The 27824-nt window shown below is 38.7% G+C and overlaps 2 protein-coding genes across 7 annotated transcripts in view; one reads left to right on the top strand and one right to left on the bottom strand.

Moving 5' to 3' along the window:
- The first annotated feature begins 254 nt into the window (after positions 1–254).
- On the top strand, positions 255–24938 carry TBCE (tubulin folding cofactor E). Of its 6 annotated transcripts, none has more exons than XM_066315692.1 (17): positions 255–398; positions 753–886; positions 3549–3633; positions 10071–10259; positions 11320–11408; positions 12092–12191; positions 13978–14080; positions 18607–18683; positions 18913–19008; positions 19623–19687; positions 19770–19834; positions 20289–20441; positions 21168–21321; positions 21790–21858; positions 22886–22945; positions 24267–24358; positions 24609–24938. In XM_066315692.1, exons 2-17 carry the CDS (start codon positions 787–789, stop codon positions 24699–24701), a joined length of 1590 nt encoding a protein of 529 aa, XP_066171789.1. In that variant the 5' UTR covers positions 255–398; positions 753–786; the 3' UTR covers positions 24702–24938. The 6 variants fall into 6 exon arrangements, with proteins under 6 accessions (XP_066171789.1, XP_066171790.1, XP_066171793.1 ...); XM_066315693.1 differs by lacking the exon at positions 255–398 and adding an exon at positions 528–546; XM_066315696.1 differs by lacking the exon at positions 255–398 and having other exon boundaries at positions 644–886; positions 24267–24373.
- B3GALNT2 (beta-1,3-N-acetylgalactosaminyltransferase 2) overlaps positions 23457–27824 on the bottom strand; it is a 30620-nt gene continuing 26252 nt past the window's right edge. Inside the window, exons 10-12 of the mRNA XM_066315699.1 lie at positions 26845–27004; positions 26369–26425; positions 23457–26019 (exon numbers count right to left, since the gene is read on the bottom strand). Of these exons, the coding sequence (XP_066171796.1) occupies positions 25885–26019; positions 26369–26425; positions 26845–27004 (352 nt within the window). The 3' untranslated portion in view covers positions 23457–25884. The remainder of the gene's footprint in view (positions 26020–26368; positions 26426–26844; positions 27005–27824) is intronic.

The following is a 27824-nucleotide window of genomic DNA, read 5'->3' as shown; positions in this document are numbered from 1 at the left end:
CGCCCACGTTCTCCCCAGCCTCGCGTTACTCGAGTTCCGGACTCGGAACCACCTCTTGTTCGGTGTCGGTTCCCCGGTGCCGCAGGGCTTTGCTCACCGCGCGCTGTTTTACAGCACGGCAGCGCTTCCCGGGACTGCCTTTCCTCCTCACAGCCCGCCCCAAGTCTGCGGCTGCTCCCAGGGAGGCGCAATTCCCAGGGACGGGCGGTGCCCCGCCCCGCGGGCCCCGCTCGCCCAATCAGAGTGCCCGTGTTTCACCCCGCGGCATTCTGGGAGCTGTAGTCTGGCGCTGGTAAGCCCACGCGGCGGGCTCACCTCGATGAACGGCATTAACCAGAAAGCTCCACGGCGGCAACGCCCCGGGCCGATTTGCCCCTGAAGGCGGTGACTTGAGCAGGGTAGAGGGCGGGGTGGGCCAATAGCGGGCCAGGGCAGGGCAGCCCCGGGGCTCGCGGCCAATCGGAGCGCTCCGAGCGCTCGGGCGGGGCGGGGCGTCGGGAGCCGCGCGGCGCAGGGCGGAAGTGCGGCAGGGGAGCGCCCCTGTTGGTGCGTGAGCCGCGGCCCGGCGCCCGTGGGGCCGTGGAGGAGGGCAGCGCCACAGGAGGCTGCTCCGGGAGCGGGGAGCGGCACGGGCTGTGGGAGCGCTGGGAGTCGGGCGGGCAGCCGGGCGGCGAAAGCGCAGCTGAAGGTAGGGGCGTTGAGAGAGCAGCGGCTTGCGCGTGTGTTTAAGGGCGTGTCTCCTGTCCCTGCAGGTCTGGGAGCGGCGCGGACTGCAGCTGTCCCGGGATGGCCGCTGAGGTGCCTCCCGATGCGCTTGGCCGGCGGGTCTCCTGTGGCACCGACTATGGGACTGTGCGCTATGTGGGCAGCGTGGCTCGTACTGCAGGTAAGCGCCACAAAAGTAATAATCTTCACATTTGATGGTTGTTCTCGAGGTTCTACTTATGTTCTTCTCAATTGAAAAAATCCCCAACATTGTCAAGTAGAACGAGGCAATTTATAGTTTGATTTTTTTCTCACTGTTCTTGTGTAAATATGGCCACTTCTAATCTGTGTGAGTTGTTGGAGTTTTCGGGCGTTTTAAAGAAGTCAGAGTTGTCAGAATTTATGAGAAGAATTTTAGTCTTTTCCCTGATCTCCGTGCTGGCATAGTCAGGGAAGGTAAGAGGCAGCAGCAGCAGATCACCAGATCAGGTGCTCCTTTGATAACACACTGTACTGGGTGTGTGTGACAAAGCTCTGATAGTGGCAAGGTGCTACAGGGGTGGCATCTGTGAGAAGCTGCCAGAAGCTTTCTCCCTTTCACTGGCGAAGGCTGAACCCATCAGCAATGCTAGTTGCACCTCAGTTAAATTATCTTTAAGAAGGGGAAGGAAAAGAAATGCTTTGCACAAAAGTAGCTGTGGCCAGAGAAGAGCTGAGTGAGAATATGTGAGAGGAACAGCCCTGCAGACACAAAGGCCAGTGAAGAAAGAGGGGAAAGAGGTGCTCCACACTACAGAGAGGAGATTCCCCTGTAGACCGACTGAGACAAGCTGTTTCCTGGCAGCCCATGGGGGTCAGCAGGGGTTCAGAGATCCACCTGCTACCCGTGGAGGAGATACACACACAGGTGAATGCCTGAAAAGAAGTGGTGGCCCTGGGGAAAGCCCACACCACGGCAGGCTCCTGGTAGACCTGAGAACCTGTGGAGAGAAGAGCCCTGCTGGAGCGGGTTCCTGGTAGGTCTTGTGACCCTGTGGGGGACTCATGCTGGAGTAGCTTTTTCCTGAAGGACTACACCCCCTGAAAAAACGGTTCCACACTGGAGCAGTTCCAAAGGAAGTGTACTGTAGCTCTTAGGGAGGATTTATGTTGGACCAGTCCACGGAGGACTGTCTTCTAGTCTAGCTGAGGTGGGGATATTTTTAAGATTTGTTTTACTTCTTATTATTCTACTCTGATTTTGATTGGTAATAAATTCAGTTGCTTTCCCCAAGTCAAGTCTGTTTTGCCCATGATCAGTGGGTGATCTCTCCCTGTAATAATTCAACTCATGAGCCTTTTGTTTTATTTTTTCTCCTCTGTTCAGCTGAGGAGGGGAGTGAGAGTTGCTTTGGGTGGGCACCTGGTATCTGGCCTGGGTCAATCCACTATAGATGTTCAAATTTATGGGAAGATTCCTGATGCTTGGAAGAAGACTCACCTTGCATACAGTTCTAGAAGAGGCAAGAAGGATGACCTGGAACTGTAGACTCATTAGCCTCACTTCAGTTTCTGGAAAGATCATGTAGCATGTTTTCTTGGAATCTATTTCCAAGCCTGTGAAGGACAAGATGGTAGTTGGGAGTATTTGGTACTTGGAAGTGAGAAGAAGTTGTGCTTGGCAAATGTAATTAACTTTCTGTGGTGTTATGACTGTGAATGTGGATAGAGGGAGAACAAGTCAATATTCCTTGACTTCAGTAAGTCTTTGAATAATGTTACAATTCTTAATGTTACAATTAAGAACCTTATCTGGAAGCTGAAGAAATAAAAGGTAGGTGAATGGGCTGTTAAGTGAGTTGAAAGTTGTCAAGGGAAAAAGTAATTAATGACTTGATATCTGGTAACAGGTGAGTACTACCAAAGTAGATGCTGGGATGTGCATTGTTTCACATATTCGCCAGTGACTTGGGTGATGAACAGCGTTCACCGTCAAATGGCTGCTGTGATACAAGACAGAACTGCAATCCAGATCAGGCTTTATGAACTTTAGGTTTGGACCCAAGACATTGAAGAAGGATAAATTCCCACATGTAGTATGGAAGGACATACTAGCGGCTCGCAGAGTCTTTTGTAAAGGGCTTGGGAGTTAAGTTGGATACTGTTATGAACATGAGCCAACAGTGATCTCCTGTAACAAGCAAAGATACATGTTACCTTGGAGTGAAGTGAACATGATGAACACGGCCTGCAAGGTAAAGGAAGAAAACGCTGCTCTCTGGGGGCAGGCATTCTTGACAAGGTTACACTTGGAGTAATGTGTCTGGTGTGGAACCATTCCAGTTCAGGAGGGATGCAGGTAAACTTGAGAGGATCTCAGAGATCTCTCTTGAGGATTCTTGGAGGACTGCCAAGACGGTTAAGGGCACAGACCATACATATGTGTTTTGGAGAGGTTGAGTGATCTGGGCTTGGTTCATGTGGTGAAGAGAAGAAAAACTGACATCCAATGGCTTCCTGCAGCTGTTTGGCTGGTGGTTACAAGGATGACAGAGCCTAACTCCTCTTACAAGTACTAGAATATATAATAAAGGATAATGGCCACAGCAGGAAAACCCTTTCCATTACACTGCAACGTTACAATGCAGCACTTGAATATGCTCACCAGATACGTTGGAATCTTTTTCTTGGAAATTTTCGAAGTCTGGCTGGGTAACAAATGACCTGACTGACTTGTTTAATGCTGATGATAATCTGGTGATAATGCTTTGAGAGAGAAAGAGAACTGCAGAGGTTCTTTCTGGCCGTGATTTGTATGGATATGATGCCATAAATTTGAAAAAGTAACAACCTTTTTTTTTCAGGAATTTGGCTGGGCGTGGAATGGGATGATCCTCAGAGGGGAAAGCATGATGGCAGCTATGAAGGAACACAGTATTTTAAGTGCAGGTGAGTTTATTCACAGCATTGGTGTGTCATATGTGGTAACAAGATGACCATGGGAAGAGGCCTTTTGGCAATTTTTAGGGCAAACCCTTCTGATATCATTTGGCCAATATTTAAAAGATCATAGTTCTAAGTGCCCTGACTACCTAATCCATAGAGGCTCTTGCATTGGTATTAATACAGTTACAGGTATAGTAAATACCTAGAAAATACAAGTCATATTTTAGAGGTATGTTATAAAATGGATGTTATTTGGATGTTATTATTACCATTAATAGGTTTTAGACCTTTTACTTTAGTTAGGAAATCAGTATTTCCTAGTGACCTTCATGAGATACTTCTGAACTATTGGTCCATATGGAGTCTTTCCAAAATAGTTTATATTTGAATTTAAGGTGACATGCATGTATCTTGTTAAGGGAAAATACCAAGTTCCTGTTAATGATTTGGGTTATATTTGTATCACTAAGGAATTGTTAAATACATTTGATTTAGTACATGCAAAACCTAGTGCAGCTGGGTGGGGTTTTTAAATATATGCATGCATTACTTTTAATTGAAGAGTTTTGGGCACTTAACATGTTTGAAATTGCAGAATACAGAACTCTTGGATGGATATTAATTGCAGCAAGTTGTTGATGTCTATGTCAGGAGACATGCAACAGCTAAAAGTTTGTAAGTTAAATAGTAACTGGATGAATTCATAGACAAGCCTTCAATAGCTCCTAAATACTACAGACTGCTAGCTCAGTAAGTTCCTGAGCATAGAAGTGGGGAAGGATGAGACAACAAAATCTATTCTTCAGCAAAATAAGTAAAGAAGAAAATACCCACCTGTGAGCACTGGATAATTTTTCTCTTGTATCAAATAATAACAGAACAAAGCTGGAGGAGGCTAAACAAACTTACTACAAGAAAAAGTTCAACATTGCTGGATTTTTTTGTTTCAGCTAAAGAGTGGGAAATGATGGGTTTAGAACAACCATGTCTTTTAAATAAATATATTAGTGGAAGTTGCTTCCTAAATGCTTTGAATTTAATTGAAACTGTTTCCAAGTTGAAGCTACTAGTTATGATCTTCTGTAGAACAGAAAAATAGAAATAATTGGTTGACTATTCCAAATCTCTCTGGACAGAAAAAGCAACTGAACATTTCATGAATGTTTTTCAGAAACTTGACTGCTTTACATCTGTGTGTATATGATATTTATATACATGTGTATAGACCCTTGGGTTTTTAATGGCCATGAGTGTGCTTCCAGGAGATGAGATCCCACATAGTAATCTTAAATCTTGATGTAAAAACCAATGTTTTGAGTGAAGCTCAATACCCGTAACAAATGTAAATGTTGTGGTCTTTAAACATCTTTTTCTTTCAATACCTGTTATTTGTACCCTGCTATTTTCCAATCAGAAGAGGTCCTGCTGGAGTCTAAGGGAATACATGGTTCCAGTAGGGCACCAAGGCACACAGACATAACTTCCCATGTGCAGACACATTTGTAATTCCAACTTGTACTGACTGTGAAAATGTAGACAAACTTAAGTAAAAAAATAGTTACCTAATTTTAGCAAAAGGATGCTAAAAAACAAAACCCTCCCACAACTAAAACATCACCTCTTTACTACTACTGATTAGGGGGAAATAATGTTTCTTTGTAGATGAATATATGCATCTAAAAAAAATGCTATATTTTCCCCCTTACACCTTATCATGAGTGTCCTTTGCCTGCAAGCCACTTTGCTCATTCCTTGAATTCTGATAAGCAGAAGCAGCTGATCAAGTAGCTTGTACTGTAAACAAATGCAGTGAAAGGACATTTTGAAATTGTTTTAAAGGCAATTTTGAAAATAACTGCTTTAAATAATAGATCTTTCAGAGTGACATTTGAAAATAAGATCCTAAGAGGAAAACTGATTTTTGAGATTCTCACTACCAGAGAACCTTTTTTCTAGTCCTTATTTGAAACAGTAGGTCTGCTTATAGCTCTATGTGATCTCTATAGTAGGGTTTTTTAAAATGTGAGCTAGACTTTTATGTTTCATAGCAGTATGTTTATCTGGGTCATATATTATATAGTGATAATTGAACTTCTTAAGAATACGAATACCAAGGAACAAAACAGCCATACTTCTAATTATGCTGGTATCACAAGCATGTTCATCAACCCTGTATCAGCTGAAAATGGCAATGCATAATCTAGTGGTGTTTTTGTGTTCCGTTTTTTCCTGATAATAGGATCTTGTTTCTTTATAACTGAAGAAGAATAACTAGTATTTTAGCTGTCAGTTGCAGTAGTGTATAGTGTAAATAATGTTCTGCAGTCCTTCAAAAGAAATGAGGAGTAGTCAAGCCTTAAAAGAGTGTTAAAATTTGTATGCAGCTTTTGAAGCATGAGTGTGCTTTCCAATAGGTTCTTTTCCCACAGACTCACACACACATTTGTATGCCTGTGTTCCCCTGGGAAATGTGGGTTACAAGGACACCCTCCTCCCCTGGTTGTCCCTATACTTGTTGCATGATGGCATTCAAGATGGTCTAGTCCATGAAAGATCTGTTTATATTAAATGAGCTATTTTTTCTTCAAGGGTGACAGATTCACCTCCAGGAATATCTACCTAGAGCACAAACAAACTCTTCAAATACAGGAAAAAAAATCATTTTCGTGTCCCTGAAGAAAAAATTACCTCCATTTTGCAAATGCAGAAAGCATTCCTAGGATTCCTGAGAAGGTTTCAGTTAACAAGTTTTGTCCATCAGAAACTCATGCTCTTTGCTGCCAGTAGAACTATGTTAAAACAAAAGGTTGTCCCTAACCACTGCTCAAAAGTGTCCTGTGTGCACCAGCAGAATCCCAAGATAGCATCTAAACTTGCATATGTCTGTCTGACTTTCCTTGTTTTTTGGAAGCTCAGAGCCAAGTTTCACATCTATTAACTAAGGTAAACTTTCACGAACTTGAAGTACTTACTCATGTTTGCAAAGCTTCTGCTGTTCAGTCAGGAATTTGATACACCATGGCAAGTTGGTGTTAGATGTCATTTATAAACATTCTTCAGTGCCATGGCCTGTTCTAAAACAGGAAGGATTTTCTTTACTGCAGTGTGTAGAGTCTTCTAATAGAAGTTTTGTCTGTTGAACACCTTCCCCTAGAAGGAAGAGATCTGTTCAGAGCCTGTGTAGAAAAGATGTGCATGGATTCAGACAGCTCCACTTTATGACACCTTATAGTACCTTTGCTCCAGTCATGACGGTAATTGCTTGGAGTTGATCATTGCAAACAGATTGTACTGGGCAAAGAAGCCCTTTGATCCATGTTTACTGCCTAGGCTGATAAAGCTGACATCTGTCTTCTGTGGCTCAGAAGCTTCTGCAGTCAGACAGCTCAAGTGTGTAGCTGTTATGATTTATGTACTCCTGCATTATTCTTCAGTACTGAGAAATGTGTGTGTGATATTTCCCTACCACATGAAGAGCCATCATGTACCTATAATGATGAACAGTGCCATGACTTTGTTTTACATTAGCAAAGAATGATGCCAAATTTCCTCCTTATTCAGTGGGAGCTGACAGCTAATCTAAATTTTAATGAATATCCTTTGAGTGCCCTGGGCACACCAGCAGATGGGCTGTATGCTTCAGGTTACTGAATCATGAATAGGAAGTGTGCTACAAGATGACTTCTGAGATTGGGGTCAGCCTCTCTATTTTAAAAGTCAGTAGGAAGTGTCAGTATGAACTAGACCCACTTGCATGCCAGAGCCCCACTTGAGCACAGTCCACATTTTCTGCTTAAGAAAATTGGACCGTATCTTCTTCCCCTCTCTTCCATACAGTGTTTTGTTCTGGCTGCAAGACAATTTGCATACATGAAAACAAAATCCCTGTTCTCAGATTTCTGAGTGTTCAGCTTAGGTCAGATTGATCAGTAATCCATAGGTTCTTCCATCACATAATATGCATGCTAGATGACTCTGGATTAGGATCTGTTTAGTTCTCAGTTATGGAGACTGATGGCTAATAGGTGCAGTTTTGCATTACTGCATTACATTATTTGCATCCAGATGCTGTACATTACTTGTTTGATATGTACATACAGCTTGTACAGTTCAAATGTCCCTATGTGAAATTTAATATAGGCAGCGTGTGTTAGGGAAAATGAGTCACAGTGACCTCTCTCCTTGAAGGCACAATAATTTTGCCTGAAGACAGGTTCCTATTGCAGTTTCTTTTCCTGTCCTTTGTGACAATTCCTTAAAAAGTAGATCAAATAAATAGACTGGAACTGAAAAAGAAGCTTAGGCTGTAGAAGGGATCTAAATATTCATTAGATAACTTATAATAGCATGCAGAGTAATGGGAGGTCATAGCAACAGGAGAGAGAAAACCTATGGTCTTGTGATCAGGACAAAAAGAGAAGGGTCTTGAGAGATAAATACACTAAAATTTTCCTGTAGCTTCAAATGACAGGGGACAGGGTAGCTGGTTCCTCTGCTTTTTTATTTTTTTCCATAAGGATAGAACTGGTCCCTGCACAGAAGATGAGGAAGGAGATGCCAATAGAAGTGATGACCTGAGGTGACAGAAATGGGCTTAGGAATAGACATGGTGACAGAGAGACCAGAAGGTGTTGGCTTATGATAGGGACAAATGGCATGAGAGGAGGAATGCAGATGTGAGGTTCTAGATTAGCTCTGGTGAAAGGGTTGAGGAGAGCAGAACTGTTGAGTGTAGAGGGATGGCGATAACAAAATCATGGTGATAGGAAACTGCACAGTTGTCAGAATAAACTTACAGCAGGACCTAGTGTGAATTACAGATGGACAGGAGTACAAGGATTTTTTTAGAGCCCCAAGCAGAATCCTGTACTATCTGCCATCTATGAAGCTGTTTGGCTTAATTAAATGCAGAAGTGATATGTTTGCAGGCAAGAGATGCTCTAGTTCAGGTCATAAAAAGGTATTTATTGTGTTAAGAAGCGTTATTAAGAAAGAAGCACATCGTTTTTACATTTGAGGAAGTTCAATATTTAAATCAGTCAAGTGTTTTCAAGCTATGAAGAATTTCAAAGGAATGGAAAAAATTATTCAAGGTTACTGGATGGAAAATGTATTGAAAATGCTTATCAAACTTGAAAAGTTCATACCAGATTTACATTCTTTAGGAGTTTACCTTCCTGCTTCTTTTGTAATCATTGCACTCTAAACTTAGTCGTTACAAAACTAGACTGAAAATATTTTGAAAGTAAATAATATTGAGTTTCTACCTAATTCCTTCTTTAGAGTATGAGTGTAGAAATGTTAGTGAATGAAACTGGCACAGTAAATTTCCAGCACTGATTTTTTTTTTTGACAGAAATGTGAATACATGGTGCCTAAGCTATTCCATCTGCTTGTAATAGGTCCATGAGACCTTTAGTTACTGTTTTTTTTCTATGAGAATTTTGAACTTTGTAGCATTGGTGGTTTGTATTATGATTTGCTAATTAGCCACTTGATGTTTACATGCTGCTTTGAGAAGTTTTATTTACATAAGTGATGTGTTCCTCCTGGACTTTTTCCTTCCAAAGCCTGTTGTCTTCTCAGCTTGATGGCAGACTGATATTCATAGCTACCAATTTTCTTCCTGATGTTTTCTGGCTGATGCTCCTATCGGATTCTTATCTGCTCTGTGATACTATTCCCATAGCTTGTCTCTGCTAGTTCTTCCCTGATATTGTGTTTCCTGGCTTTGATAGAAAATGTCAAAGCAATTTCATGGCAAGAAATGGGCATGCAACAAAGTTTTTTCACTGCGCAAAAAACCCCAAGAAGCCTCACAGGAATGGTTTGAACTTACATTCATTATTAGTTGAATATTTTTGTTGAATATTAAAAAATTGTTACCAGGTTGGTATCAGGATTTTTGAAAGTTTGTGTTTGTATGAGTTCTGAGTACAACAATTTGTGTGTTGTATCATTGTGTGATAGAGTTACTAGTGAACTATGCAAGCCAAATACAATGTAGCAATCACTATTCTGAGTATTCCTAGGGCTTTGGTAAAACTGAAGAAAGATTTATGGTATGATTTAGGTAACTTTGTGTCTATCCATAGGTAGAAACTTCTTTTTCTGGAGAACCTAAGTTCATAATGAGTTTGCACGTAACAGAGCAGTTATTTTTAATAATGGCACTAATTTTGATGTGTGAGTACGTTTCAGGAAGAACTGGAGCACCAGTTCTCATGGTATCTCACTATGTGAACTTCTGTCAAGTACTGTCAAAGACATTTGTAAGTCTTACCTGGTTCACTGGCAACAGTGATGTTAACCATTAGTCTGTAGAATTGCCTTTTGACTGCTTTGGTTTTCAGTACTTTTGTTCAAAGCAGTAATTAATTAGTCAGTTATTGTTATGATAACTTTTTATATTTTGACCTCTCCTGGCTGCTCCATTCTAGGCATCCTAAAGGAGGATCGTTCATCCGGCCAAACAAGGCAAATTTTGGAGTAGATTTTCTTACTGCAGTAAAGGATCGGTACGGATTGAATGAGAAGCAAGATGTTCAGTGTGGGACAGGGAGTACACTGGTATTTGGAACCAAGACTGTGGAATTTGTTGGCATGGATTCTGTTGCAGAACAGCAAAGGCAAGTGTAATATATGAAAATCTAAGGTACATTAGTAGTGATTGATCAGTCAAGTAGTATTTCAAGTGTAAGGAAGTGACTGCCATGCATATGAAATTATGTGTCTAAAAGCAAGCAAGACTGCACTGTTGTGGAAGAGACAAGAAATCTTCTGATTGTGAATTCATAATTTACAGGTTTTACAAATAGGAAGTGGGTTTATGTCATGTTTGAGTGCTAACAATCCTTATTCTGGTTTCATAAAGTAGCAGATGATGATATCTGGTGAGAAATGAGAGTGAGAGGTAAATTATCATGATATTGGCAGTCATCATACACATGCATGGTCTTTTTTAAATAGATGTATTTTAATGTTTTCTTAATATTGTACAGTGTTTTTTAGTCTTTGTTTACTCATATCACAAATGACTTTGTAACCAAGAGAGGAAAAGCAGAAAGTCACTGTACTGCTCGTGAAGAAGTTTTTCAAATCAGTTCATATCATGTTCATGTACCTGGAAGGGTAGGAAAGGAAGTAACTTAATGACGTGTAATAAATAGCAGTTCTAATGGCCTCCAGCAGTAGAGAAGTGTTAGTTCAGTAGGTGGCAGTCTCCTTCTGAGCTGATATTCCACAAGTATTCTCCTTGTCTCCCAGAGCATACTAAGCAGTCAAAAATACTTTCAGTAAGTTGTACAAAGAATGCCCAAATAGCTCTGAACCTCCTGCAAAACATATTGCAAGAAACCTTTTTAACTTGAAACCTCTAATGAAATTCCAATTTGCACAGCTATATTTAATCTATTTTACCACTCTTTATTTCAGTTGAATGAAGTTTTTTTGGGAGTGTGGGAACTGTGGTTCAGCCAGACTTATTTTGTAGTAGTGATGTAACGGCAAAAAATAGAGATGTCTGTTTTTGAGTGCAAACGACACTGCAGTGTAGTAATCTGCACATTGCTAATTCCAAAGGAGAGATATGCATGAAAAGGGTGTTATGTAGTTGTAAAAACCAGGCATTTATGTAACATACCTATTTCTGTTTGAAGATTACCTAACAGAATGTTCTTTCTCATGTAGACAACTGAACAAACTGGTGGATATCTCAGTGCGTGAGTGTGCAGTGAGCCATGCTGGCCAGGAAGAGGAAATCAGCAGAACATGTGCCAGTATCCTTTTTTTGCTATATTGCATGATGCCACAAATAAAGTACATCCTTTAGCATTCCAAGTGTTCACCTCAATGAATGATACTTGTATCCTTTTATTAAAATAAAAAAAGAAACCCTGAATTTTACATTTAGAAGTTTAATGCAATGTTAAAAAGTTGAAAAGTCAGACGCCTACAATTTTTGAGAGGAAATGCAAATTGTGTATAAAAATAGAAGTATAGTCATAGGTTGTTACTGTGACTGCAGTTTCAGAAGGCTCCAGCAATGTTTTTTTAAAAAATTCCCTAGAACAGATAACCCTATAGAGGTAGAACTGATGTTCTGTAGATACCAGAGATTTCCAACATATAACAAATAATGTGTTTAGTACATTGCATGTAGTGGCAGTGTTACAAAACTACAAAGCAGTTATTATTTGTTAATTTATAAGGACTTATAAATTAAAAAGAGGTCCCGTCAGTATAGAAATTAATCCATTTGAGTCTTTGTATCATTAAGCTCTTTTATAAAACTGTAAGTCATTTCAATATCACAAATCAAAATAAAATTTGCTGTGACTGGGCAGTAACATCCCTTAGTGTAATCTATTCCTCTTTGATTCAAAACAAAACCTTAATCTAATTCTGTAAAAAGAAAGTTCCATTTTGAGATAAGTTTATTTTTCTTAACAAGAAATTTCAGATATGAGGCATATAAACCTATCAAAAAATCTGATATCATCTTGGGACACAGTAATAGTTATTGCTTCTCAAGTTCAAAATCTGGAAACACTTAATGTCAGGTATAAATATTCATATTTGGGTTTCTCTTCCTTTGGGGTAAAAACAAAAGCCAAGAGGCTCAGGATTCAGCTTTCTAAGTGTAACTGGATACAAAAAGACTCATTCTAATGGGAGCTAAGTTTTTAATACTACTTTTTGGTTTTTTTAGATCTTGTTCTTAAGCAGCTGCTTAAGCTGTGGGGTATATGTTTCTGACATTTGTATTCAAGAAAAGACTAGAACCTTAGGAGTTCAGCTTCTGTGTAAAACTAAGTTCTGGAGAACATTTTCTTTAAAGTTATAAGACTTGATCTTTATTCTTCATTATTCTTGATATATTCTGGCTGCTCAGGCAGGTCTGCATTTAGGAGCCTACTTTTGTTTAACCAACCATGTCTTGACACTAAACTTAATTATCCATAATGCTTTAACCAAATCTTAATTATTCCAAACCTTAGTCTATTTCTATCCTAAAATGATGCTGGTAAGAAACTGGTAAGACCATGGTAACAGGTGTAGGGGAAAATGTCTTGAACAGTGATGACGCTGGAAAAGGAAGAAGGATGTTGTTAAATAAAGCTCCAATTTTATCAAAACAAGAAAATTAATAAAATAATTTCAAAATAAAGAACATTTCTAGTACATATCTATACATTATAATTGGCACATGCCACAGTAATTTTCTGGTGTGAAGTAACGCAGTGGATTAGGTAGCAGCCTAAATCACCAAGTTTTTTATTTATTCTTATCACTAATGTGATAAAAATGTATTTTTAAAATAGTTGTAGGTGTTTCATTTTCTTAAATACTTAGCACTGAACAGCTGTTTGCAACCTGGGTGCTATTTGTAGATCTAACTTTGCCTAGAGCATATAATGATTTATTGTTATCAGCGTGCTTGAAAATAGAGAATTTATGTTAATTCATCTGGAATAATTTTTTCAGTTTATCATTGTTGAGAAGTGTACTCTAGGATGAAAGGTCTTCAGAAGTTATTTGTGAAAAAATGGAAAACAAAATGAGATTGATGTTCAATCTGATGCTTACTCCTACAAACTGACATAATCTGAATCAATTTTTTATAGTCTTCACCTTCTGGTTGCTTTAAAAAAGAAAGAAGGTAAATCTGTTACTGATTTTTTTTTTTTTTTTTTTTTTGTGCATCGAATGTTAGAAGAAGAATAAAAGTGATTAACCAGCTCTCTATGGGGAAATTTTACCCATAAATATGTAACTGTAAACTACACTGAGAGATTTTTATGAGAATATGCAGGTAATTAGGCCTTAGAAAAGAAAAAAAACTTCTCTTTCAGGGTGAATAATGAAAACTGATTTGAAGACTGCAGATTTGAGAATCTTTATCTTTTCTCCTTTATAGTGATACTTAACTACTAAGAGTGGATTTTACATATTTTTGTTTTACTAGGGTCTGGATAGTCATGTAGGCTCTTCATTTTCAGTCAACACTAAGGAACTTAAGCCTGAGCTCTGGCTCTGTTTCATTTAATATTAATGAAAATCATTCTTTTCATGTTCAAACCTTAGTGAAAGAGAAAGAGGCCACAGATGAATAAATATTCATTCTTGAATGAATATGCATTCCTGAAGCAGAAAAGTAAATTAGGAAAGAGTCTGTTTGAATATAACTAGAATTAAATTTTATTATATTTTAAAATATGTGACATCTTGGCAGTGATTTTAACTTTTGCAGGGTGTAAATTTCTTTTTCTTTAACCTGCAACTCCAAACTAATGACTTCAATAAATGTGATTAATCATTATGCAAATAATTATTCTTTTTATGCAGTGAAAACAAAATGAGATTTCCATCTACATCAACTTTCACATCCAATGCATTTTCAAACTTGAAGATTCTGGCACTTAATCAAACTGAAATAACATGGACAGAGGTAATAGCCTTTCCTGATTATTTTTTAATTTAATATCATTGGGTTTCTGAGGCAAGGAAAGCGCAATAAACATTTGTGCACTGTATTGTTCTACTGAAATCAAATCATCCTTAGAAAAGGTGCTGTGGGGTAACTGTGTTAGATACATATTAGCTAAGGTACTTCCTACATAAAGAAGGAAGTAATATTGGCATAGGAGTCTAATAAGAAACATTTTACTTCATCTACATCTGTAAATTGCCAAATCAAAATAAAGCAGTTACAGTACAATATAGTTTTGTGTCCCAAACTTTGTTTAAGTGAAAACTTTTTGTTTCCTGGTAGCTGTTAAGATTTACCTGTACTTCTATGCATGCAATAGAACAAATGCAAATGGAAAGAAAATATTTCCTTATGATGAGAAATTCTTGTTTTGGCATCACTTGGCATCAGCCGGAGACTGGATTGATATCTTTGCCCATACTGATGGTTCTTGAACCACATGATGCCTGGTGATTGGCAGCACAGAGCAGAGGAAAAACAAAAGTCTGATTTGTTTGGGGCACTGAAACATGCACATTTAAATTACTTTCTCCTGGTGTGATGTCTTATTAGGAATGAAGTCCTGTTGTCAGACAGAGTTAGCAGTAGGCCTTTCTTCAGAGATGGGGTTTAGGAAGTGCATCTCAGTGTCATGTTACTTATAATGGCTTCTAAATTGCAAACTGTTGTTTGGATTCCTCAGGGTCAGATTTTATAGTACTCCATTGTAAAATTACATGACTTTTCAGATTTCGGCTGCCAGCTGCTATCCAGTGAAACAGCATTAACAAAACTGGGGCTTGAGTAGAAAGAAGCTTCTTCATTCTCTTGTCTTGCAGCAGGACTAGAGGAAGGTCACTGCTGGGTTTTTGTTTAGTGTCCATTCACTGTGCTTTTAAAACTGCCTGTGGGATTTATGGTAGGACAGTTGATAATCCTTCCACAGTAGCAACAATATGAATGGTGAAGGGAATGTAAGAATTAAGTGGCTACAAACACTTTAAATGTCACCTAGTGCTCATCAGAGTAAATCTATATATTGTGGAGTTTAAAATGTTGGCACCTGCCAGCAACTGTCCTTCATCCCTCCATAGGGTGACTGAAAGGCTGGTTGGAGCCATGGCTGCAGGCAGGTTAGAGTTCTCTAGGGCTTAGTCAGAGCAGTTTAAAATTATGTAGCTTTTGTATTTTTTTAAACTCTGCTTTAGCTGATGATTCATCATTGGCTATAAAGGCATCTTGGTACCAAAACCTGTTTTATAAATTTGTTCCAATTCATTCCCTGTAAGTTGGGAGACATAAGCCTGTGCTTGAAAGTGGTGTTCAAGGGCAGCCAGACAAAAGGGGAAAAATAAAAACGTGTATCTGGCATCAGAACTCTGTGAACAAACCACTTGAAAATGTCACTGCTTAAGCTCTGAAGGGAGTTACTTGAATAGTCAACTTTTTGATAGAAAATAATAATGAATATAATCCAAGCAAATGAGAAATACATTTCAGTTGTCAGTGGGAATATAAGCAAGAGTCTTAGGAATGTTTGGATTAAAATTAAAGCAATTTAATGGTGTACAGCATTTCAAAATTATTTGCTGTTATATGTAAGAATATATGGCATAGGGATAGCTATACTTGGGTTTGCTTTTTTTTTAGTTTGTTCCTCTGTTTTGAAGTATTTTTCACAGGAGAGGGACATGCTTAACTGTTATGCAACATTACATAGCTCCACATTCACATGCCTTGAGCATCAGTTTTCAAAAATAATTCTTTTGTTAGTATATGATTTGCATATATCTAAATACTTCTGAGATTGTTAGTATATCAGTAAAAGAGCTTTTTAGTGTAGAATTTTTGATTGATTGTTCAAAACATAACATATAACTTTCAAGGGGGAAAAATGTCCTGTAAAATAACTTAAAGTTAGCAGCCATTGTCTTAGAAACTGAATTAATGCATTTGAGTGTAATGAATTCATATTTATGGCTCCAGACCCTTTCTTATTCAGCATTTAAATCATACTCTTATATTTGTGATTCTGTTTCTAAACTAAGATTTTATATTTATAATATAATCTACTGTTATACAGGGTAAAAAAAAATCTGGGTTAGAACAGAAGTGCAGGATCATGCTTCTGACACTAGCAAGTAGCAGCAGGTAGTTGGGAAAAAGTTCTAGGCAAAGGGTAAGCACATGGTAAGAGCTTCTTAGAAAGTAATCTGGAATTGTGTGGCTTTGTGAGCTCAAGACTATACCTCTAATTAATATTTGTGGATTTTTTTTGTTTCATGATTTATCTAACTGTATTAAGAACCCATTTAAAAATTTTGCTGTACATATCATTTAACATCAATTGAAATTTTTTGGGTCTGATATTGCTGCCTGATAATGTCATTTAGTAAGTCCCAATGTTTTATATGAAAGTAACTGAGAGCAGCTATTCTCTGTTTCATGGCTTTAATTCTTGTTTAGATTCTTTGTGCCTTTCCCAATTATATTATTTGCTTCCTGGGATAAACAGACTAAAGATACAGGAACATCACAGACATACATGGTGACAATTGTTTCTTGTTCTCATCTTTATTTCTTTTGCAATAGCTCTTGCATTTCCATTATTCTGGTTTTGAGCATCAGTGGCTCTCCTCTGGTTATTTGTTACCTTCCCATCAGCTATCCACAATGAGATCCCAGTCTTTCCTGAGAGTTAACTCAGTGTCAGACCTGTGAATTTTTGTTTCTGAGGAAGCCATTTTAAGCAGTAGCTGGAAATCTGGCAATTTGAGTTTCTTGGAATTGTGCTGTCACCCATCATTTGGCAATTTTCTAGTCATTTGGGCAGCCTATTGAAAAACCTTCTGATACTTCAGGTTTGTGCAGTTTTTTTATTCCATCCCTCCCAATGCAGGGCTGTTTTGGGGGAATCTCTTGCTCAACATGCACCTCATTTCTCTTGACTCTGCAGGTTTCTTGTCATGCTTCCTCATCACCAGTGGATAACTATTATGGTCTAACTTGATGACATGGGAAAACACTGTCAGATTAAAGAGATGAAATATCAGTGTTCCCTGTTCTTGCTTTGTAACAGGAAAAGTTGTTACATCTGAGTTTGTGTTTGTGCATTACAGATATGGCAGCAGGTTGAATTTTCATGGTTTTGGGTGTGAAGCAGTTGGGCTCCATATCATAGGCTGCCTCTTGAGGAGATCTCTGTTTACCCCTGGCACGGTGTCTTTTATGAGTCAGTTACATGAACCTGCAGCTAGACGGATTTGTTCAGTTGTAACACAGAGAATGGTGCCGAGGAGGGGATGATTACAGGGGAAGGGGTCAGCTATGCACAAAACCAGCTGAATTGGACTGTCCAGATCTCTGAATTCCACTACTTATAGCCTTTGTAACCTCCTGTAAAAACAAGCTTTTGCTGACTGTGCTACACATCGGTCATCTGTGTTCTTGCATCTCAAAAACTTTGAATCCCTTAGTCAGTTACAATCACATTTCAGAAAGAGTTGTTAAAAAAGTTAAAAATAATTTATGATCTACTAATTCCCTTAAAACAGGCATGTAGATGAATGAAAGAGCCCCTATAAGTTTCCCAGCCAAAGAAAGAGTACCAGGATGAGCTCACACTTATTTTGATTATGGAGAAAAATAACTGGAAAACCTCAATGGAAAGATAATTTGCCACTCACAGGCACAAAGTTATAGAAAAGCAATCAGTTCCATGTGCTAAAACTGCACAATTCTTGACACTTTCACAATTGCATACAGAACTATTTTATGCCAGCAATTTATATCACCTTGTAATAAGTGTTTATTTTTAGAAGTTTTGTTACCTCCTGTAAATGTTTGTGAAGCAAAAAAACTGTGTAAAGTAAAAAAATGTTTCATGCCATTTCATGGCATAAGATCTAAACCACAAGTATTTTTGTTCAATTTGTAGCCCTTTTTGAATTGTTTTATTTTCTTTAGAGAATTCAAAAACTTCAGGATATGTTGAATTAATGCAGTTCTTGGCTTTTAGTGGGCTATAGGCTGGCACAGTCCCAAGACAGAAAAGGCTTCAAGCTCTGATAAATTAAGATATTAAAAAATATTCTGTCAGACGTGATGAGGTGTGTGTGTTAGCTGGTTCTGGAACTTCTGCACATATATAGTTTGTACAGCCAGTTCCTCACCTCACAAGGAAAACCTGGTCACTCCAACTCACTGAATAAATTAATTCAGTTTCCAGGTTACTCAGTTTCCAGTCTCAGCTGCGAGGTTGGCCACAAGCCTGGGACTTCCAGTCCTGTGACTGCAGAATCCCTTTGATGTCATCTGTGCTGGTAGATCCAGGCACAGGAGAGCCATCTGGAAGAAAGGGAAGACTAGGAAATCTTTAATAAGTGTTCCTCTGGTTTGGGTAGCCATAGCTTGTTCTGAACACACTCAGAACAGATTTGCATGAAGTATAATTTCTGAAATATTTTTCCCATCTTTTGTTATATTAAATAAAGTTTTGCTCTTAGGTTCTTCTTTGTGCTCAAGGATGGCCAGTACTTGAAGAGTTGTACCTTTCTTCTAATAATATTACAGTTTTGGAAAGGTGAGTAACATGAGTCAGTCAGTTGTTAGCCAGTGACGTACCACGAAGTTATACAGCACATGAAGTTACATTCCTGTAACATTTACATCACGACAATAATTGATGCAAATTTCATGTGATGTATTTCAGAACATTCATAAATGTGCATGCAGTTATATACTTAGGAAAATAGTGTTTTCACTGGCCAATGACTTTAAATATTTTGTGTTTGTTTTCTTCAATGTATCAGGCCCGATAATGTCTTGCTGACCCTGAAGTTGCTAGACCTTTCAGACAACCAGTTACTGGATGGAAATCAGCTGCATCTAATAGCACAGCTCCCCAGGTAGCTGTAAACAAATTTGCTGGAAATTCTTTGTCCTAGATATTCATCTCCACAGTCCTTGTTGGCTGAAATATGATAGTATTGATGTTGCATGAAAGATTCATGAGATCTTGAAGTAGAGGCATTTTGCCCTCTTGAGGAGAGTAACTGCATTATTTAGTTGAGCTATTTTAATATAATCTTGCTTTTGTTGTATAAGAAGACATTCTTCAACTGTGTGTTATTAGGTTTTCATTATACACTTATGAAATGAAAGTGATTTACCACGTTTTGCTAATTTGCAGAATTATATTTCCCTGTACACCAAAACAGCAGCCATGATTTTCAATAGCCACAAGCAATTTTAAAAAAATCATTTAGAAAATCACACATTTTTAAATCCAGGAGCCATTCTGAAAGCTTGAAATTGCTGCATTTACTTGCTGAAAATTTTATTCCCTGAACACTATTGAAGTCTGGGTACTGTCTGTGAAGCTGCTTTTCATTTATCAGTGATGCTGCACCACATCAAAAGCTGCAGATCTTTATTAGGAAAAGAAAAAAATGAGGTTGTATTTCTTCACAAAAATTTTCCTGTGCCACATACAGTGATCATTGTATCTATTAAATTTCAGATTAGAACAGCTCATACTTAGAAACACTGGGATATCTTCTATACACTTTCCTGATGCTGGATTTGGTATGTAAAAGAAGTTATTTGTTTATAGTTTGAAAATTCTGTTTATTTAAAGTTTTCAGTTTTCTTGTTACTCTTTTCCTAGGATGCAAGACTAAAATGTTTCCTTCACTAAAACGCCTTGCAATAAATGACAATAAAATATCACAGGTAGGTTAGATTGTGATGGTTTCACATTTTGTAAATAAATATATCTTTGTTTAAATGTAACTTGAAGTTTGCCTATTTAAATTTTCTTTGATTGTATGTGTAAGATTCTGAGGTAACTTGAACACTCTTTGTCAATACAGAGGCATAATTTAAAAATGTAAAAACATTTCTTAACAGTTAAAACACGTTCATGTTATGGAAGCTGCTTCATAATTCCTCTCACTGAATTCTAATCTAAAATTCTGACTAATTCCTTGTTTTGGTTTGGCTTTAATTAAATAGAGTGCAGTTTTTTCCTTAGCTAAATTAACAAGATCCAAGTACTTGGGTCTCATGATTGAAACAATTTTTCCAGTCATGTTTGTTGTCCAGGAAAAGTTAGTGTTACCAGGTATTGTTCTGAAATGAAGTTGTGTTTTGTATTTCCTCAAAAGACTCTTCCCTTCTATTTCAGTGGTCATCTATCAATGAGCTTGATAAACTGCCAAGTTTGCGGGCACTGCAGTGTAACAACAATCCCTTGATGGACACAGAGAAGAACTCAGAGACCCTGAAACAGCTCATTATTGCCAAGATAAGTCAGCTGGAGATTTTGAACAACTGTGAGGTATGTGGTATTTCAACAAATTGCATCAATCTGGCAAAAACTTCAAATCACTGCCTGAGGAATTGTTTTCAGTTCCTTTGAGATTGTTGATTGTTTAGGTGCAGGAAAAGTAAAGTACCAACTAATCCATCCCCTTGTCAGTGTGGCAGTCAGCAGGGCTACAAGACTGAGCCCTCTGTGAGAATTGCTAATTCAGTAGGGGCTTGGACAAGATGGGCCAATGCTGGGATTTTTTCTCAGTGCCTGCATTGTGTTGAAGTTGCAGGGCTATTAACAAAAAACATACTCTTGAAAAAAATAATACAAAAAGCAGCATAGTTGGATCAGTGACAGCAATACCAACATTTGCCTTCCACACTAGAAAAATATCATAATCCACACCCAATCAAACTTTCAGCAAATGTTTATCATAAAGGAAAGCAGAAGCAGCATCTGATCCATTGCTACAAAAAACATCCTTGCATCATCACATGCAGCAACATCTTTGCTTATATATTTATTTATGGCTCAGTGAGTACACAGAGAGAGGGGCTTTAAGACTCCTAATGGCTCTAAAAAGTACTGAATATATGGATCAGTCATTATTTGGATACATGGTTTGTAAGATTCTTGGTAGCATTAAAACGTACTGAACACCAAATAAGACCAAGGAGTCTGTGGCATTGATTAGATTTTACTCTCTGGGAAGTTATATAATTATATTATGTGCTATTCCTGTCAGTACAGATCCTTCCTGCTGAAAGAAGAGGAGCAGAGCTTGATTATCGCAAAATATTTGGAAAGGACTGGCTAGAAGCTGGTGGGCACTGGAACCCAGAGAAAAACAAACCAAGTGAAGAATTTCTTGCTGCTCATCCCAGATACCCAGCACTTTGTCTTAGTAAGTACAGTCAAAGAACAATAGCATTTCCTCACCTCTGGCATTGTGGCAGCACTGGTTTGATGTGGTTTTAATTCCTTTTTCCACGTGCTGCTACAGCCTCAGGAAAGCCCATCCACTAGCAACCCTATGTGCCAGTGGCCTTTTTCTCCTGTGGGGAGGCTGCACCCCTCGGGGCACTGCTGCCTCAGGAACTCAGGCTCCCTGCCTGAGATCCCAGCACCTGTGAGCATCCCCTCCAGCACTGCTGCTGAGCAGGCAGCAGCTCTCTCAGCCGTGGGAATGTTAAGCAGCACCCCCATGTCCTGAAAGCTGTAGCAGCTGAAGGAGGCTCGTGTCTGCAGCAGTGCATGGTGCAGGAGCTACCACATCTGTGCCCAGCAAACTTCTGCCTGATCTTGCACCTCAGTGGTCTTAGGTCTTGAGTTTCAGTCTTTGAAGGTTCTACATGCACTTTCCTTCCAACAGAATATGGAGCACCTGAAGAAGGAGAACTGAAGGGACGACAGCCTTTGACTCTGAAAAATCAGCTCCTGAGTAAGAGGCCAGAAATGCTAAAGATTTTTCCTTCTGCATTTAGAATATTTTATGAGCTTAGTGTCTCCCAGCTGTATATGGAGAACAAAAAGTTCCAGGTTATAATTTTGCTTTTCTGAACTGTCTCAGTGAGTTTGACTGGAAACCTCATTCTGTGTACTCTCGTTCATTTCCCCCCTCAAACCAAGGCAAATGATTTTCTCAACTGAGATTTAATGGAGAACAAAGGTTATTGATACTCCATTCTGACGCTGTGAGTGGCTTCTTTACAGAAGACATCTTGAGTTGTAATCTCGACAGCTGCAGTATTTTCTGATATTCATTTTTTATAACTTCTTAACTTTAGGACAGACAAGAAAAATATGGGTTTGGTATTTGGGGCTGTCTACATATTTAATCTAGGTTACATCCTGGACTTGCAAATTCATGTAGCTGTCTTTCCCATTTGATAGAATTGAAACTCTTTACTCGATGGACAAAATAGTATTTTAAAGCACTACATTCTAATGCATTTAGGTGGAAGACTGAATAGAACAAGGAATCTTGTTGGCTAGACATATGAACCTTTTTTTAAGGATAAGTCTTTTAATCTCTATAAAATAATTAGGCTGATAATGTCCTTTAAAAGTCTTTGTATGGTGCTTTTGAGAGGACCAAAAGCCTGTTTTAAACTGAATAAGCAATTTCCATTCTACTGCAGGTTATTTTTAAAACATGAAATAGACATTAAGCATTTTTAGGTATATACTCATTTTGACCAAAAAATCTCATCTTTAAGCATTAGGGAGTCACTTCTATAATAATTTATCAAAGATGAATAAAAACTTGCTTATTTTAATTAATTAATTTTTCAGATAATGACTAAATGCTATCTTAATTGCTCAGATGCAGGCTACCTCCTAATTTCTGAGAGATCAGGCTGAGCTAAGGGAAACAGTTTGTAATAAAAACAGACTAGAAAGACTATGCTTCTGCCAGAACAGGGCTTATTGTTCTTTCACTAATGCCTCGCCCTTTTTCCTTAAAGCTTTGACAATTAAGTGTCCTGAGAAACCCGAACAGAAGCCTGTGGAGAAAAAACTACCAGGTAAGAAGTTTTGGCTTAAGTCCAAGCAGTTGTTTCACCCCTCCTTTTCAAACAACTGTATTAAAGAATGACAGCTGCCTCTGGCTTTGTCAGCTCCTGAAAGCTTTTCCTCTGTCATATACAGCAACTACAAAGGCAGATATCGTTTGAGAAAGGAATTATTCTTCTGGCCTTCATACTTACTTTCAGTCCAGCTTGAAGACGGAAACTTGCTGTTTGTCTTATAACCTCTGCTGCTGGTTTCATGATTTAATGTGTCTGAAGCAATTAAAGGCCAGTTAACAGGGATGAAATCTGGTGGATGTGTTAACCAAGTAACCAGAATGTGAAGTCTTAAGAGGCAGCCACATAGTGTAGAAATCTACTAGTATCTAATCCATGAAGTTAGAAATCTAGTTCTGACCTTCATCAGATCTGTCTTTTGAAGTTTTAGTGCCTGTAGTGAGACAAGAATGAATAAGACCATTCTAAATTAAGCTGATATTTTGGAAAGATGTGTCAGAATGAAGTCTGAGAGAAAAGAAGTATTCAAGCTTTATTCTAAAATAAAAATCACATTTATTATCACAAGTTGCATAAAATCAGATAGATACAGCTTTTACAAAAATGTTTGATAGAAAAATATTTGTCTAAGTACAATGTGTGGTATTACAGGAATAACTCGCTATTGCTGTGCCTTTAGATAAAGCTTCAAAAGAAGTTCAACCAAAATACTGAGTTTATCTATTGCAAACACAGTTATCACCTCTGGAACAAACTACATCTACTCATTCGAGATCCATTACAAAAAATATCCCTTCCTGTAACTGACTTCATAATATAAACAACTCTGCTGACAATGTGTTTTGGGACTAATAACTCCATACCATTCCTAAGACTGTCATTAGTTGCACAGTGCCATTTGCTTACTTGTGCTGGGAAAGCCAATTCCTGGTAATGAAAACTGCAAGAAACAGTTGCCAGATGCAAGTAGTCAGAACCTGGCTGGTGTGTGTCCCAAAGGTCACTTAGTTTAGCATGTAGAAACACAAACTCAAAAAGGTAAACTATGAAGCCGTAACATTTTAATTTGGTATGTGGGATCAAAGCACTCAATCTGCAGTAGCACATCCTGCCCTATCCCCCACAAGGTAAACCATTTCCTACTTGACATAGCAGACATGGTTTCATGTACCAAAGATGTTATTTCCACATTAGAACTGAAGCAGCAATACAGCCTTTCACTTTTGCTATAGGCAAGCAAAGTGAAACACTGGTACTTTGCTACAGCTCAGTGGCAGCAGCACTTTTCTAATACCTTTTCTTTCTCTCCCCTCGACAGAGTCTATGACTATTCAGAAGGTCAAAGGATTGCTGTATCGCCTATTTAAAATTCCTGGTTCTGAACTGAAACTGTCCTATGAAAGTTCTAAAGTGAGTTAAAAACAGGTATTCAACAACAAAATATTTCATGCTGCTAAAGGTCCATAGCATGTTCTAAAATACTATCTAAAGAAATTCATTTCACTTGAGGAGGGCTGTCTTCATGCTCTAATTTAGGATCTGATTTCATTCCTGTAGTATGATAAATTCTCCCTGACTGCAACTGCCTGCTATTTGGTTTAAATGAAGGGATTTCAGTTTAAGTCTGATAATTTTTTTTTTTATTTATTTCTTATTCTAGTTGGAAGGAAAAGAAGTTGAACTAGACAATGACTTAAAGCCTTTGCAGTTTTACTCAATAGAAAGTGGAGACTGTGTGTTAGTACGGTGGTAAGAAGGGACTCTCTTGCTGGACTGAAGGAAAAGCTGACACAGGAACTGCAGAAGAGAGACGCACACACGGACAACCTGTGCCTGAACAGACATGCAGGTGAATGAATATGAGTTTCACACGTGGCATCAGAGGGCTGTACAACTGTTCTTTCAGCTCCTCAACTTGCTCGTCAGCCTCCATGAAAACATCTGCTCATTTGCTTCAATTAAATAAAACTCAAGGTCACGCTTTTGCCAAGATTCTGTACTGCCTTCTCCCAGCAGCAACAATTTGTTTTACTGAACCGAGTTTAGGGTTTAGTTGTGATCTCTTCGCTGACAAGACAAAATTAGTGCTGCACTGAGAGCCCACTTGCTCTTTGCTTTCACCTACATCCAAAGACCTTAAAGTGAACAAAACCCAGAAGTAATTTTAGAAGTATCTACCTTAGATGATTAAGGTCAAAATCTTCCAGACCTTTCTTCTATCCTACAGTGTTAACATCCAACATTTTAACTAAGTTCTCAGCACACTGCAAGGCATTGCTATTTAGTTTACAATCTTCAGTGTGCTGTTCTGTAATCTTATTTTACTTTCACTTGTGTAACCTCAGATTCATATCTAGTAACACAGTGAGCTCTCAGAAATCCCTCCTAAATCAGGCCAAGTGTTGAAGATTTGGTATAAGCAAACCTTGATTTTATTTTTATCTAAAATGACAATGGTACAAACAAACTAATCACAAATCCTGGCCCTCACTGCTGTCCTTGTCCCTGCACAAATGAGGGCAACCCCTCAGACAGCACAGAACCTGCTGCAGCAAGACTTACCAGCTGCCTTGGTGCTGAGCACAACTCTCCACAGGATCCTGGAACAGCCCTATACTGAGTATTACAAAAGACAGGCTAGTTGGCATTCTTATGTGCATTTATTAATTACAAGTAGGTCTTTGACTTTATATAAAAAGGATATTTTTTTTAAATCTTGAACATTTTGGTTTCTGTTTGATCAACATCTATACTATAGAAAACAAATAGTATCATTCCACTTGTAATTAGCAAAAGGGATGTGCAAATATTGTTATACTTCAGTTGAAACCCAACAGTAAAAGGTACCTTAATATTTCTTATTGTTCCAGGAATGAATCCAAATGTACACTTTTCCATGATCATTATATACTACCCTGTTTTCCAAGGCAAGTCCATCATCTTTCCTCACACCTACATGGATCTCCACACAGTTCCTTTAATCTCCAGAGCTCTCCCAGTTCCTGGGGAGAGTACTGGGGGGAAGACAGCATGCCACTCTCACATGTCTTCTCACACAACCAGAGACCATCCTGTTAAGAGAGAGAACCATTTCAAATAGTTTTTCTTAGAAAGTATGTCTCCAACAATCTTCACTTCCGAGAATCAAGTGTTTATTGTTTCTTGCAACAAAGGTCCCAAACTGATCTGCTAGACCTGTTCAGAGAACTTGAGGGTAGGGATGGAGTCTGCAGGTGGTTTGTGGCAGTCTCCTGGTTTTCCTTTTCAATACATCTTTAAAAGATTTTTTTTCCTCTGGATTTTAACTCAATTATTATTTCAAATCCTTTTTAAAGAAAGAAATACTTCTCCTGTTTTATGCTACTTGGACCAGCAGGCATGTCCTCTTTCTGTAAGGTGAGACAATTCCTTCAGACTTACTTGATATCGCTTGGGTCCTACAGCTGCCATCCAGATGCCCATGCTCACATCTTCACCCTGAGACGACACATGAAGATAAAAAATACAGATACGAGCACCAAGAAAGCATAAAGCATGACTGTGACCTGGAATAAGTTGCATCATCTACCAGCAGTAAAGAATGGTAATTACAAAAACCTACACCAGACTAGTACAGAGGTGTTAAAATAATCCTCCCACCTTTCCCATGATAATACACTGCTCTTACAAAAACAGAGTACAAAAACCAAGATTATAGCTCCAGAGGTTCTCAGTCCCAAAACATCTGTGCTTTGACCTAGAACAAGTACTAAGCATAGCAACCAAAAACATGGCAAAAGCCCACATAAGCCAGGGGAACTCAACATTAACACTTGAGCAATGTTCTTTCTGACTCACCAGTACATGCTGCTCCCCAGACCACTTTAACACAGAAAAACTGAACTAATCTTTATTACCTGGTACGTTTTTAATCTTTCAGAGTTGCTTGCCAGCCACTGCACAATGTCTTTGGAGATGACATAGCCAGACCCACAAGCAAAGGCAGGATATGCAGGACTTGGATACTCCAGTTCTTGCCATTTCCCAGTTCGATCAACTGCCCAATTTAGTCTGAAACTGAAGACCATGTTAGACATGAGATGTTTATAGACAGTCCTCTGTGGAACCTATGAACACTGGTAACAACTGAATACTGATAACAAACAATTGAGAGGAAGAAGTAAGTGATCCTAATTATAGTTCCTAGTCTTATTTCTCTAGGGCACAAAGCTAAAATTGTAGCTGTTGTTTGGTCTTAATCTTGGATAATAAGAGGAAGTTTTCAAAATAGAAACAAAAGCAACATTGACAGTCAGGTCTTCAGCATCTGCACCTTGCTGTTGGGTGTTGAACTAGGTAAGCAAACATATCCTTACCTATTTTATTACTGGCACATCTGTGTCCTGCTAATTAACCCCTTTGGTAATGAACATGACACAAAGGCAGTGCCTCCAGCAGGCATGCAGATAGCAGTGTTATGCAACCCATTTTCTGTTAAAACTAGCGGCTGCTTAAAACCCAGGAAGCAGTACATACATTCCCTAAGCTGTTTTCCAAATGAAGCTCAACAAAGGAGACGTTCAAAGGCTGCCATCACTGAATTATAAAAAAATCTCTTGCTGGCAGTGGTGTTCTCTAAGGAGGGCTTTACTCCTAGATGCTTGCAGGAAGCAGTCTCTGCACAGTCTCCCCACATGCTCCCAGCATGGCAGAGCTTGCACTGTGCAGAGCTGTGGACCCTGTCAAACTGCCCAGTGAGGCAGGGAGAAGCATCCTGCTTCTCCTGTTTGGGAACAAGCTGCTATTGCACTCTTCTGGCCTCACAAATACTTCATGCACTCATGGCTAAGAGACATGACTGTGTCAATGCAGCAGGGTCTCCCCATTTTACAAAGAG

This window comes from Sylvia atricapilla, chromosome 3 (genome assembly GCF_009819655.1).
Source record: "Sylvia atricapilla isolate bSylAtr1 chromosome 3, bSylAtr1.pri, whole genome shotgun sequence".
NCBI classification, from domain to species: domain Eukaryota; kingdom Metazoa; phylum Chordata; class Aves; order Passeriformes; family Sylviidae; genus Sylvia; species Sylvia atricapilla.
Note: the sequence above shows the minus strand (reverse complement) of the source record. Positions and strands in the feature narration are given on the sequence as shown.

Coding starts and splice junctions, on each gene's coding strand:
- TBCE (XM_066315692.1), top strand. CDS start 787: ATGGCCGCTGAGGTGCCTCCCGATGCGCTTGGCCGGCGGGTCTCCTGT. Junction 19,688..19,769: donor CTTTCCTGATGCTGGATTTG/GTATGTAAAAGA, acceptor CTCTTTTCCTAG/GATGCAAGACTAAAATGTTT. Junction 22,946..24,266: donor TGTGGAGAAAAAACTACCAG/GTAAGAAGTTTT, acceptor TCCCCTCGACAG/AGTCTATGACTATTCAGAAG.